This window comes from Hyperolius riggenbachi, chromosome 5, assembly GCF_040937935.1.
Source record: "Hyperolius riggenbachi isolate aHypRig1 chromosome 5, aHypRig1.pri, whole genome shotgun sequence".
Lineage (NCBI taxonomy): Eukaryota > Metazoa > Chordata > Amphibia > Anura > Hyperoliidae > Hyperolius > Hyperolius riggenbachi.
The window spans coordinates 269842954-269855490 of NC_090650.1; the positions used below are offsets into that span (position 1 = coordinate 269842954).

General features: G+C 43.5%; 1 protein-coding gene across 1 annotated transcript in view; it reads right to left on the minus strand.

Moving 5' to 3' along the window:
- Positions 1 to 12537, minus strand: part of RANBP9 (RAN binding protein 9) — a 99756-nt gene that overhangs the window by 43226 nt on the left and 43993 nt on the right. The window contains exons 3-4 of the mRNA XM_068236918.1: positions 1565 to 1617; positions 303 to 470 (exon numbers count right to left, since the gene is read on the minus strand). Coding sequence (XP_068093019.1) covers positions 303 to 470; positions 1565 to 1617 — 221 coding nt within the window. The remainder of the gene's footprint in view (positions 1 to 302; positions 471 to 1564; positions 1618 to 12537) is intronic.

The following is a 12537-nucleotide window of genomic DNA, read 5'->3' on the forward strand; positions in this document are numbered from 1 at the left end:
TAATCGAAACTATAATGAGATTATGACTATTTTCACATACGTTTTCAACACTCGATTCGTTTACCGAACGAATCGAAGGTTTAAACGAAGGCAAAAACGAACCGTGTATTCCCAGCATAAGCTTTGTTTTTTTAACATCTTGTCAATATTCAGGAATTAAGTCCTATAAAGGCTTATTAGCCAAAAACTTACTTTTTATTTACCTCTAAGTTAGCCAATAAATGGTATCATCCTGATTTAAAACTTCTTGCTAAAACTGAATTTGTGAGCATTAAACCGAAGTCACTGAATTTGCACATTACCTAGGCTGTGTCCATTTTTAGTGTAGAAGCAAGTGTTGTCTATCAGATTCACACAACATCCAATGACATCGCCAGTTGTGAATGTTGGGCCGTATGGCTGACCAGTTCCAGAAGAACAAAAAGAATGTCCATCATCTCCATGATATCCATAAGAATGCTTATCCCAACCTTGTTGTTATCATAACAGGGAAGCAAAAAGAGAAGCAAATGAGAAATGTACACACATTATACTGTATATCTTTTACCATTACGGTATATATTGTGGTTTAAGATGATGTCAGAAATCAAAGTAAATTTGATAATGGGATTCATAAGTAGACAATGAGTGACAGCAACGGGTCACAACCGCACAAGATATGTGTGGTTTACTGCTAGACTTTAAATAGAACCCAAAGCCAATTGAAAATAAAAAACGATACTTTATCTAAGGAGGGGTAAGGCTCTGGGTCCTATAGAGCCTTCCTGTTCTTCCTACGGTCCCCTTGTTCTAGCGCTGTCTGCCCGTTAGTCTCCGACCGGGTCGGAGACTGCAGAAGTCTTTAGGAGCCCGAGTGCTCCATAGAGCACATGTGCAGTACAGAGCCACCAGTCTTTGGGAGCACTCAGGCTCCTGAAGACTTCTGAAGCCTCCCGCATTGGGAGATTTGAAAGCATTCACCCTCCTTAGATGTTCACCCTCCTGTTTATTTTTTATTTTTTTAATTTGGCTTCAGGTTTGCTTTTGATCAACAACCTATTCATGTAATGCTTAGAACCCCAACAATAAAAATGCTCTTCCTCCAAGCACAGTGCGTTCATAGGTAGGGCAGGGCGAGACCTTATCTTTGCTACAGCAGTGGCTGTCTACCCTAATTAGGACCACAGCATCTCTTTTACTTTCAGTGCCTCTGCACCCTGTCCTGGCTGCCATATACGAATGTACAGCTGTGCAACACTGAGTATTTTGCCACCCTGCACTGATTTCCATACTTTGCTTGCAGCAGGTGTTGAGCAATTATAGGAATACAGACTGTACACAGGAAACTCAGACATTAGTGATAATAGGTCTGTATGGCTAAGCACAGCTGCACAATGGATTTTTAAGCTTACAAAGTTCAATTCTATAGTTAATATTTATAATGACACTAACCAACCTTAATCGCTTTAAGAATTTGCCCTAATCAATGTTGGCTTTCCATGGGCTTTAAAGTATCGCATAAGTAAAATGTAATGGGTGTTGGAGCACACTACTACTTCTACACATTGTAAGATCCTGAACGTACCTGGGAGTCTGTTCAGATTGACACCCTGTGTGGACAGCCCAATGCCCATGTACCTGAAAAATAGAATGGAGACAATCACAGTATCCATTTTAGAACAGAAATGTAAAATTACAAGTCTAAGGCCCGGTTCACATTGGCGGTCGCCGTCCGGAATCGCCGTGCCGGAGCCGGACCGCATGCGGAACGGACGCACGGCACAGCAATGAAAGTCTATGCGTCCGTTCACATGCGTCCGTTCCGTCCGGACTGGAGCCGGACCGGATCCGGACTCCGGCGTAAGATCCAACATGCGCTATTTTTTGGTCCTCCGGCAGACGTATCCGGAGCGGAGCCGGACTGTTGCATCCGGCCAATACAAAGCAATGAGAACCGGAGAGCGCACAACACACTGGCCGTAAAAAAGGGACGCTCCACCCCACCTCCCATGCTTCCTCCATGCTACAGCGGCCATCCTGGACGGGAACACATGGGCCCAGCGCCCACAGAGTGGAGAAGCAGCGACCTCACGCTGGAGCTCCCCGGCAGCAACATGTCCGATACGTCTGATAACGAGGAGGTGAGGCCCTACAACGACCCCAGAGCTTCTGCCGACCTCCCAGACCCCAGCAGCTTGTTATCTCAAACGGATCCGGACTGCAACCGTGTTCATACCGCACGGAAAACGGATGCAAACGGAACGGATCCGGATAGGAACCGTACGGATCAGGTCCGGTCCGGATCCGGTGCGGTCCGGACATCCGTTCCGGTTTTTAAAAAACCGCAAGTGTGAACGGGGCCTAAAGCAGTTTGTCCCCGGCTGACGGCTCAAGAGCTTGGGCTTGTTCACATTGTACGGATCAAAGAACGTATCCATCAAAAATTAAACAGTTTTTATTGGGCATCTGTGACCCTCTGGAACGTTAGTGATCAGTCAATGTAGCGCATCCCTCAATCTGGAAAAATCTCAGCCTCCCCAAACTTGTGCTCTGTTCGGTGGAACGGACCAAACAGATCTGTTTGAACGGAGTAATGTGAACAGATCTCATTGATTAACATAGTATCTGTACACATCAGTTAGGATCTAGTCCGTTTCGAAACACTGTGGACTGCTTTTTATACCAGTGTGAACCGGCCCTTAAGCATTATTTAGGTTCTGAGTTTGTGCTTGGAGGAGGGGGTGGTCTAAAGCCATGTAAAAAAGTGAATCCACTCCCTAATGCCTAATCAGTGTTCACATACTCTTGCTTTTTAATAGGACGACACAAAGGGAGACAATTCATGCTATCCTCATTTGCATGGCTACATCCCACAGCCAACTCCCAGCATGAACTCATGACCAGAAATGCTCAGCTGTCAGCCTTTGGTTTTAAATGAACACATGCAGAAGATACATGGACTGGATGGTGACTAACTCTTTAGCTGTTGGAATGCCTTCCCAGGTCCATGTGTACTTTGCTCTGTATGCATGAATATTTTCTGCATTATATTAGTCTGCGCACAGAGTTCCCCTTTAATAGTCTTTATATAGCTGGTTGAATTCTGCTTATGAGCAATTTCCAGGCTATTACATTTGTTACCACTGTTTTCCAAAGCGGTACAATATACAGTCTATAGTCAAAAGCAGTGGCATTCCTAGGCCTCATACATTATGTAATGTGTTTACACACATTTTCAGAGGCGCTTCATAGAATACGACAGATACAAACATGTGTGTGTGTCAATTGTTTTGCAAAGGGCATTAGATATAAACAAGACACTGATTAACATGGGCCGTCAGTTCTAAGTCGTTTCTGCACTAAAGCGGACAGCATCACATTTAGTGAGTATGCACCCTATCAGTTCTTAAAGAACAAGTCACACCCATGCTAACCTAGAAATAAAAAACACATATATAAGTATAAATACTAGTTCTACTTACATAACAGATGTATTGCACTGTCCACGTTATGATTCCTGTGAATGTTATAAAGGAAAAGCAGAGGATCCTATTCTAGACAGTGGCCATCTTGATAACCTTTGACTGAAGGTAATCCTGAAATTTCCTCCCTCACAACTGTTTTGCCAGCCGATGGCAATGGCAATTAAAGGGCCAGTGCTCCTATGATATGTGATGACTCCAAACCATAACAGCAGAAAAAAAAAAAAAGTTTTGAATGCAGGATTAGCATCTTTATCACTTAATACACTCAGACCAGTTGCTGTTTAAATATGATTTTTATAGTCACAATCCCGCTTTAAGAAACAGGAGCAACAAGCAATGTCCAGTCAATAGACCAAGTGTTTTTTCCTATCCTAAAAGTGTAAAGTGTAAATGTGTGCAAGTTACCAATAAACAAAATGATGTATGATCATTTTTACAATTCCTTTTGATAGATTTTTAAGTAATCAAAAAGGATCAGGCAGGATACAATATTCCTCTTTGCACCTTCCAGTATGCAGATGCAGGTTAGTGTAGGGAGGGGGGTATTGAGGTTTACCTGCACGCTGGTCACAGTCTACGATTATGTGCCACTGAACCCTGTAACCTGTTTTCTGCTAGACCAATAGAAAATGGGCAATTGCTGGCTGGAAGTGAGCATTTGCTTCTCTTGTGTTTGCATTGAGCATTTAGAGGCAGTGTGGGTGAATCCCCTGGTGGTGGGAACACTGGGGCTCACCTGTACTCCCCCTTTTGGTGTTGCATGTGTGTTTGGGCGTCCCAGAGCCCCTTCCATGACGTGCACTAGTGTTTGTGTTGAGGATACAATATTCCCATAGGAACCATGTGTAGCAAGATAGTAAATAATCAAGTGACTGTTCAAACGGATCTTCTCTTCGTAACCCTACGTCAAAAAGACATTTTAAAAAGGTGCATAAAAATATGATGGCAAATTCCAGTAGGATCAAAAATAAAAATTCTGATGGTGTGAGAAGTAAAAGTGGGATCTAAGGGCCCATTCACACTAGAAGCGCTTTTCTGAGCGTTTTGCGATTAACAGTTTTTAAAATCGACCCATTCACTTTCATTAAAATTGCGGTAAAAAAGCCATTTTAAAAAACGCTAATCAATTGCAAAACGCTCAGAAAAGCGCTTCTAGTGTGAATGGGCCCTTAAAGCGGGATTGTCACCATAAAAATTAAATTTCAACAGCCACTGGTCTGAGTGTATTAAGTGATAAAGATGCTAATCCTGCATTCAAAACTTTTTCTGCTGTTATGGTTTGGAGTTATCACATACCATAGGGGCACTGGCCCCTTAAGTGCGATTGCCAAACAGCTGCATGCTGGGGGTCTTTATCTATAATATATTCCTCCCCTTCACTTTATTTCCCCCTCCTAATGAGACAGTGCACTTCCTAGTATAGACCTCGGTGGGAGTGTCTGAAGACTCTGGGAGGAGGGCGGGAAACGAATACACAATTAGCAAGAGGGGGAAAAAAGTGAGGAAAGAAATGATGTCAGGAGGTCAAAGGTAACAAAGATGGAAACTGCCTAGAATAGGATTCTCTCCTTTTCCTTTATAAAATTCACAGGAAACATAACGTGGACAGTGCAATACATCTGATGTAAATAGAACTAGCATTTATCTACTAGTATACAGTATATGTGTTTTTTTATTTCTAGGTTAGGATGGGTGTCACTTGTTCTTTAAGGTGATCACACAGTTTAGAATGGATTAGACTAATAAAGTGCTCACAGGAATAAAGGTGCATACACACGTCTGATTTTTCCAAACGGCCGGTCGTTCGACATCAAATCGGGCGTGTGTACAAACGATCGTTCAGCTGATAAGGCTGATTTTGACGGATCCGCCAAAATCAGCCTTATCAGCTGAACGACCGTTTGTACACACGCCTGATTTGCCATCCAAACGATCGGTCATTCGGAAAAAATCAGACCTGTGTATGTACCTTTACAATGGCCGTATATCTAGACTAACAAAATTTTCAGCCTTAGTTCTTCTATCCTATAAGTTCCTTTGCCTGTTCTAATGTGCTCTGGCTTACTGCAGCCTTTCCTAATTGCACAGTGGTTAGTTTGCTGCAATCCTGGCTTGTAATTAACAGTTTTAGGCAGTGTTTACAGAGAGTGGCAGAAACAGCACAGAGGGGCCCAGGAGAACATAATGAACAGAATGGTATGCTTTTTGCTGTAAAAATTTTAGAGTACAGATTCTCTTTAAGAAAAAAAAATCAGTTTCTCAATTCTAACTTATTACTTGGATTTAATCACTGCGCATACTTCAATCCCTGTTCCCTGTGACACAGGGATTGAAGTATTATTGATCGAGGTGGAGTGAACCTTGTGTAATTGCGATCCCCTGACTTTGTGAGTGTGGTAGTATTTTTCTAAGAAGAGTTCTAACTTATTACACACTGAGCAGGCCTTTAACCAGCACAATGCATTACGGGAAAAGATCATACAGTCCTTTGTGTGTTGCTCAACAATCCAGTGGGAGATCAAAACTATCAGTTTTTCTTCACCATTCCCTTTCCCTCCTATGTACTTGTCTGTGTCTTTTGAACCCCTACACTTGGGGCTGATTTATCAAAAACAGTGCAACAATTCGAAAAAAAATCTGATGCAAAACAGGTAAGAGAAATGGACCACTTGATCAGAGTGACCAATCAGAAGCCTTGTAATAGACATCTGTTACAGTTTTCTTTGCACTGCTTTTGATAAATTTGCTCCACATTATTCAGCCTCTGAGAAGTACACAACAACCTGCACTCCACCCAGTAGTTTCTCCAGTAGCACTTCCTTTCCCTCTTTCTCTGACAGATTTCCTGAGAAACAGAGAGAAAGAAGAGCCTCATTTTCCTAAACCACCACTCTTTGAATTTCAGTATGTAGTAATAATACCAACATTTGTATACAAATTTTCTTCTCTTGGAAGCGCCTGAGAGCTACACTACACTAGCCACTGCATTTATGTGGGGACAGCTTTATATTTCAGTTGTCAACTGGATGGCTGTATGGGGATAACAAAATAGCATAGTTCTGCCTGGAGAACCACTTTAAAGGGAGTCAGTAAGTATTATAAAAAATATATATACAGTATAATGTAATTATATTAAACTGATAAAGTAAATATTTTGGTACAAGAAACTAATGTCCAAGTCCCAGCCAAGCACCATTATAAATATATAGGAGTAACCCCTGTTACAATAAACCTGTGTTGTGGCCCCTGCGGTATTCTGTATCTGGCTATAGTGGGTAATGGGCAGGTGCATACGTCAGTCGGAGACCCATGAGCTGTGGTTGGTGGGCGAGCTGGTGGCCAATTGTAGCCTGCTTGCTATCTGCACACTACTCTTGGCCTGCACGGATTACCTCAAAAGCCGGTGAGACCTATGCTTTCTGTGTAAGCTGCTGCCTGATTACTGAGGCAATTGCTTATCATCTGTGGCTTGCTTGTGCATGGCTGCAACACTAAAGTGTCATTCAGGCTGCACAGAAATGTAGCCAGAGGAGCACACGATTAGTACTGTATCTGCATTAACTAGTGAGACCTATGCTTCCTGTGCAAGTTGTTGCATGATTATTGCATGCAAATCCCATGCCTGCATACTGAGCACTATGCATTTCAATCTGGCTTAAACATTGTGCTCACTTGTTGAAGCATTGAAAATAAAAAATGACTGCCAATTATTGATTGTATTAAGATACAATACATACTATAGTGTACTGTATGTGCTTGGGTATGACTGACTATTTCTGATATAGTAACCATCTGATATAGTAATCCACTTTTCCCAGTCCCTTGGGGTTTACTATAAAGGGATTTTACTGCAATTACCACGGGAGGGTAATAAGGCTTCCCCCGCCCTCTTCAGCCAGTCTAATCCAGCGCTGGCGCCCCCGAACAACCAATAACAATAACAGTGGCCTGGCTGGTCATCGCTGTGAGCATGCACAGTAACAGCTTTCCACTCAAACAGTAAAACCAGTGGCCTGCCCAGGAAGGTGCACTAGCGGCTTTCTGCTCAGTCTCCAGCGGAAATAGCCTAGCACAATTGGGCTCAGCTATTTCCACCAGAGCCTGAGTGGAAAGCTGCTAGTGCACCTGTGCAGGCTGCCACTGTAATTATTGACCAACTGAAAAGCTCCTATGCTACTACGCATGTGCACAGCGCTGATAAGCCCTTGTCGCCAGATTCTTGGGGTCCCACAGCTGTAGCAGGGCTGAAGTGGAGGACGAGGGAAGGCTCTTTAGAATCCAGAGGTTACCCCCTCCCAAAGTGCCCCCTAGGGGCATTTTTTCCACTTCAGGGTTACTTTAGGGTGTGTGGGGGGGGGGGGGGTGATCAGGAGCGCCCAGGGGGCAGTTTAGAACCTAATCTAAAATATAGCATTGACGGATAGTGACAGGAAGTAATTGATGCGTGATTAGGGGGGTGATTGGGTGCAAACAGGGGTCTGAGGGGTGCTGTGGGCAATCAGGGGGCAGGATCAGTGTGCTTGTAGAGCCTAATGCCGGCGGATGTGCGCATCCCTGCGTGCAATCCCCGGCTATTCAGTCCCCCAGGAGCCACCGGCGATCGCCGTTACACGGCCCTGGGGGTGCCAGTTTGCCGCCGCCCATAGGTAGTGGGCGGTTGGCAAGTGGTTAAAGAGGGATTGTCAGCGACCAAATCAAATTCCATTTACCCAGTGCTCTGTGTTCATTGTGCAGCTTGGAACCCCACCCTGCATTGCAAGCACTCCAATCTATTCAGAACTCTTTCTGCTGTAATAAATCTTATCTTCATTTAGACTGGCTCTATTCTTGCCATCGCCAAGGACAAAGAGAAGCTTGTCATCTCCCCTCCCACATTCCTGCTCCTCACTGATGGGCTGAGGGCAGTTCAGTGCTGCTGAAATACGATCTCTAAGCCTCTGTTCTCTCATGTGTTTACAGAGCAAACAGCTATGACAGAGATTCTAGAAGGAAAAAGAAAAGTGTAAGGGAGGTAATAAAATCAGTATTGGCTTCAATCAGAGGAAACAAAGACCGCAAATGCTTGGAACAGAATTCTCTTTATTTACTAAATAGAATTCACTGAAATCAAAACCTGGACAATGGACAGTACAATGCACCTCATATGTTAGTAGAGCAGGTAGTTATCGAATAAAAATGTGATTTTTTTTCCTGGCATAGTATGGCTGACCCTGTTGCTTTAAAGAGAATCTGTACTGTGAAAATCTTACATAAATAAAAGTACCAGCCTGTTTGTAGTCTTCTCCTAGCCCCCTCTGTGACATTTTCGCTGCTCCTGCTGCTTTCTTGGTGATAAAAATCACTGTTTTATTCATTGTTTTTGTAAACAATTAAGATGGCCGCCAAACAGGAAATACATCATCAGAGCATGTGCCCATTTGCAGAGGCTCCTCTCAAACATGACTTCACTGCTGTAATGTTTCTCCCACCTGTTGCCTTAGCTGCTTGTCTGGGCTTTGAACTGATCTTTCTGCACTCACAGCTGTTTACAAGGTCACAGACAGGCTGGCTGTGAGCAGAGACGCTGGCTGTGACTCATACACACAGCACACACACAGGGCATTGGGGAGGTGTGCATAACTTCTCCCTATCACAGCACATTCCTCTCTGGGCTGACAAGGCTCGACAAAGGTAAGAAGATTAGTTATATTACAGAGACAGTGCAACTAGAAAAGGCTGCAGTAAGCCAGACCACATTAGAACATGTATAGGAACTTATAGGATAGAAGAAATAAGGCTGAAAATGTTGTTACAGAGTCTCTTTAAGAAACACTGTGAAATTGTAGAATTCAAAGCAAACCTGACAAAGTGAAAATAGCCGTATGCACAGGGGTGCCTATACCTCTCCACCCCCTTGTTAGAGTATCGTATGCCTGCACTTTCTGATGAAGGGGACCTTCTTTGGCCTCGAAACAATTGTCATATTTTGTGTCGACAAATGTATTGAGGAATAAACACTCCTGCAAATTATCTTTGGTGTGCTGGCAGACCTTGAACTGTTTATATTGCATTGGATGTGGCTTTTCATCCTTGCTATGCAGCCCACTACCTGCGGTAAGGTGTGCCTCTTCCAAACCTTCTACTACCATGTTAGTATATAATCTCATCAAGCAAATCTGACTGCTGAAGCAACTATTGGAGCTAGACCCAGACGCAGAGACACCCCCCTGCTCTCTCCGCCCACGCAGTGGGGTAAATGCTTGCCTTACTTACTCTCACCAATCTGCATGCTAGCGTGAAAGCAGGCAGAGATTTTTGTCACTGTATGGGCAAAGACTGCTTCAATAGTTGGGTTTGCCTGAAGCATGAAATTCCTTCACACACCAAAAAAAAAAAAAAAAAAAAAAAAAAAAAAAAAGGGCACAGCTCTTCCTCATTTCACATAAAGTTTAAGGGCCTGTTTCCACTAGCCGCCGCACACGGCCGTAAGTCGCCCACCTCCTGGTCTGCGGATACGCTATGGGATTAGCTGCTGCCCACATGGTAAAATGCTGCAATGTTGGCCCAAATCGCTAAGGCAAATGATTCAGATGGCAGAATTAGCCCCTATGGCAGTTTCCCAGTGCAAATTGCTTGCAGGGAAACTCTGCGGATTCGGCCAGATTTCCGCAGAAGTGGAAACTGGCCCTAAATGTTTTACTTTCTCTTGATTACAACCTGTCTGGGCAAAAAATGAGTGAATTCTCCCAAATGGGAACACAGGGCATCTATACTTTTTCTTGCTCTCCAACTCTCCCCCATGGTTTTTAAAACTAAAATTGGAAAAATCTTGGAGTAGGCCCTTAAAGGGAACCTAAAGCTTGAGGGCCCGTTTCCACTGCAGCTGCACGCGTCTGCGAGACGCGTGGCGCCACTTCTGAAACTGCGGTTACGCACAGATTCGGATGGAAATGCCGGACGAATCGCCTGCGTTAGCGATTCGAATCGCTAGCGTTAGCGATTAGAATTGCTAACGCAAGCGATTCGGCTAGCAGTGCCATTGTTTTCTATGGCAGAGTTTTCCTGTGCAATTTGCCTACGGGGAAACTTTGCGGATTCGGCCCAGTTTCTGCGCAAGTGGAAACGGGCCCTGAGGGATATAGAGAGGCTTCCAGTTTTATTTCCTTTTAAACAACGCATCATCAGGCTGATCATCTGCCTCTAATGCTGGGCATACACGGAGCGATCCGGCGGCTCGATTAGCTGCCGGATCAACTCCCGCCGTGTCCTCGCGGCCACCCAGATCGATTCCCGCTAGTCCCCGCGGGTGCTTCCTTTTCTTCAGCTCGATTCCCCTCTATTGTCCGCCCGCGGGGAATCGATTCGCGCTGTGATCGGACCTGTCGGAAATTATCAATCTCAGCCATCAGAGGCTCGATTAATAAGGAAGTATCGACCCGTGTATGCCCAGCATAATACTTTTAGCCATAGACCCTGAACAAGCATGCAGCTCAGGTGCTCTGATTGAAATATGACTGGATTAGCTACATATGCTTGTTTCAGGTGTGTTATTCAGACACTATTACAACCAAAAAAGATGAGCAGGATAGCAAGGCAACTGGTATGACTTAAAAAAAATAAATAAATATGGAAGCCTTGCTTTAGGTTTAAGTAACAAATAGAGCTGAGTACAAAACGAATATCGGAGGTCCAGTTTCCATATTACACATAGTGTATGGAAAGCATTACTGAAGCACTATCTATACCACAGAAGTGCAGCAGAGACATTATCAGGCTGACAGTGCAGCTCTGTCCCTGCCATCTAGTGATAGCATAACATTTATGCCCACTCATCTCTTGGAAACTTTCCAAAAACAAAAACCAGTCTAATTAAATGTATTAAAAACTGTGCTTCTGCTCTCTTTGTAATACCACAAAAGAATGATTTACGTGGGTTTATTGAAAGACAGATTTACTTTCCAGAAACTCAAACCAATGTAGATATTTTGTGACAAAAATTATTCCACTCATGAGTGAAAAAAACATACAAGAATTATCCTATTTTATAGCTCAGTGGTAATTCTTCAGCATCCAAGAACAGATTCCAGCCTCCCTGCTTACATCAGGATAGCCATTATTTACCATGCACAGACTAGGCCATCACTGATCCTGCAACCCTCACTCCTCCACACTGCACTGTTTGTCAGCCAGGCAATGAGAACAAATATGAAGAACCTCCCACCATTGTCAAGGCCATTCTCTGGTGGCTGCAGATCTTTAGATGAAGGAGCATAGTAAAGTTTAGGTCTGATGCTCAAAATGAACATATTTTTATTTGTAATGCGCATTTGTTATGAAAAATATTGTATACTAGAATAATTTCATGCTACACTATATGAATGACATGTACATGACAAGTCATGTTTTATATACTGTAAAACATTCTAATGTTGAGGTAGTTGTTCCACTAAAGGTTATAATTTTGCTATGTGAAACCTCATTCTACATGTGTACCCTAGAAGAAGGAGTTTATACACTGAGCACTTTTTCAAGTTTACTAGTAATTATCATAGCTGGAATAGTTTGATATTACGTGATTACTGCACCTGCATAGCTGAGTGGACTTTATGAGAAGATTGTGCTTTGCTCTGCCAATGAATACCTTCTGTCTAAATGAAGCTCCAGAATATGTGTCAGATTTTACATACTGCACCTTACTTCCTGTCCTGGAGACTACCAGCGTGGACACTAGGATTCCAGCCTAAACAGTACATTTTAGGGGTTCCCATGTAAGGGAAAGTTATAAATTACCTGTGGTGCAGTGTCTTCTACCCTAAAGCCCCCCCCCCCCCCCCCCAAGCAACAGATTTCAAGCAAGTACCCCTGCCCCCCTGAAAGAAAACCCACCATTTTGTTTTCTCTTTTTCGTTAGAGAAACCAGAATGGCGGGGCTACACGCAGGAAGTTGGCAAATTCAGCGGCGGCTTTGGGGGAGAAGAGACTGCAGGTAATTATAACTTTCCCTTACAGGAGGACCCCTGAAATGTACTGTTTAGGCTGAGTATCTGCTTTAAATGGGTACATTTTGTATTAAATTAATAAAGTTTTGATGATT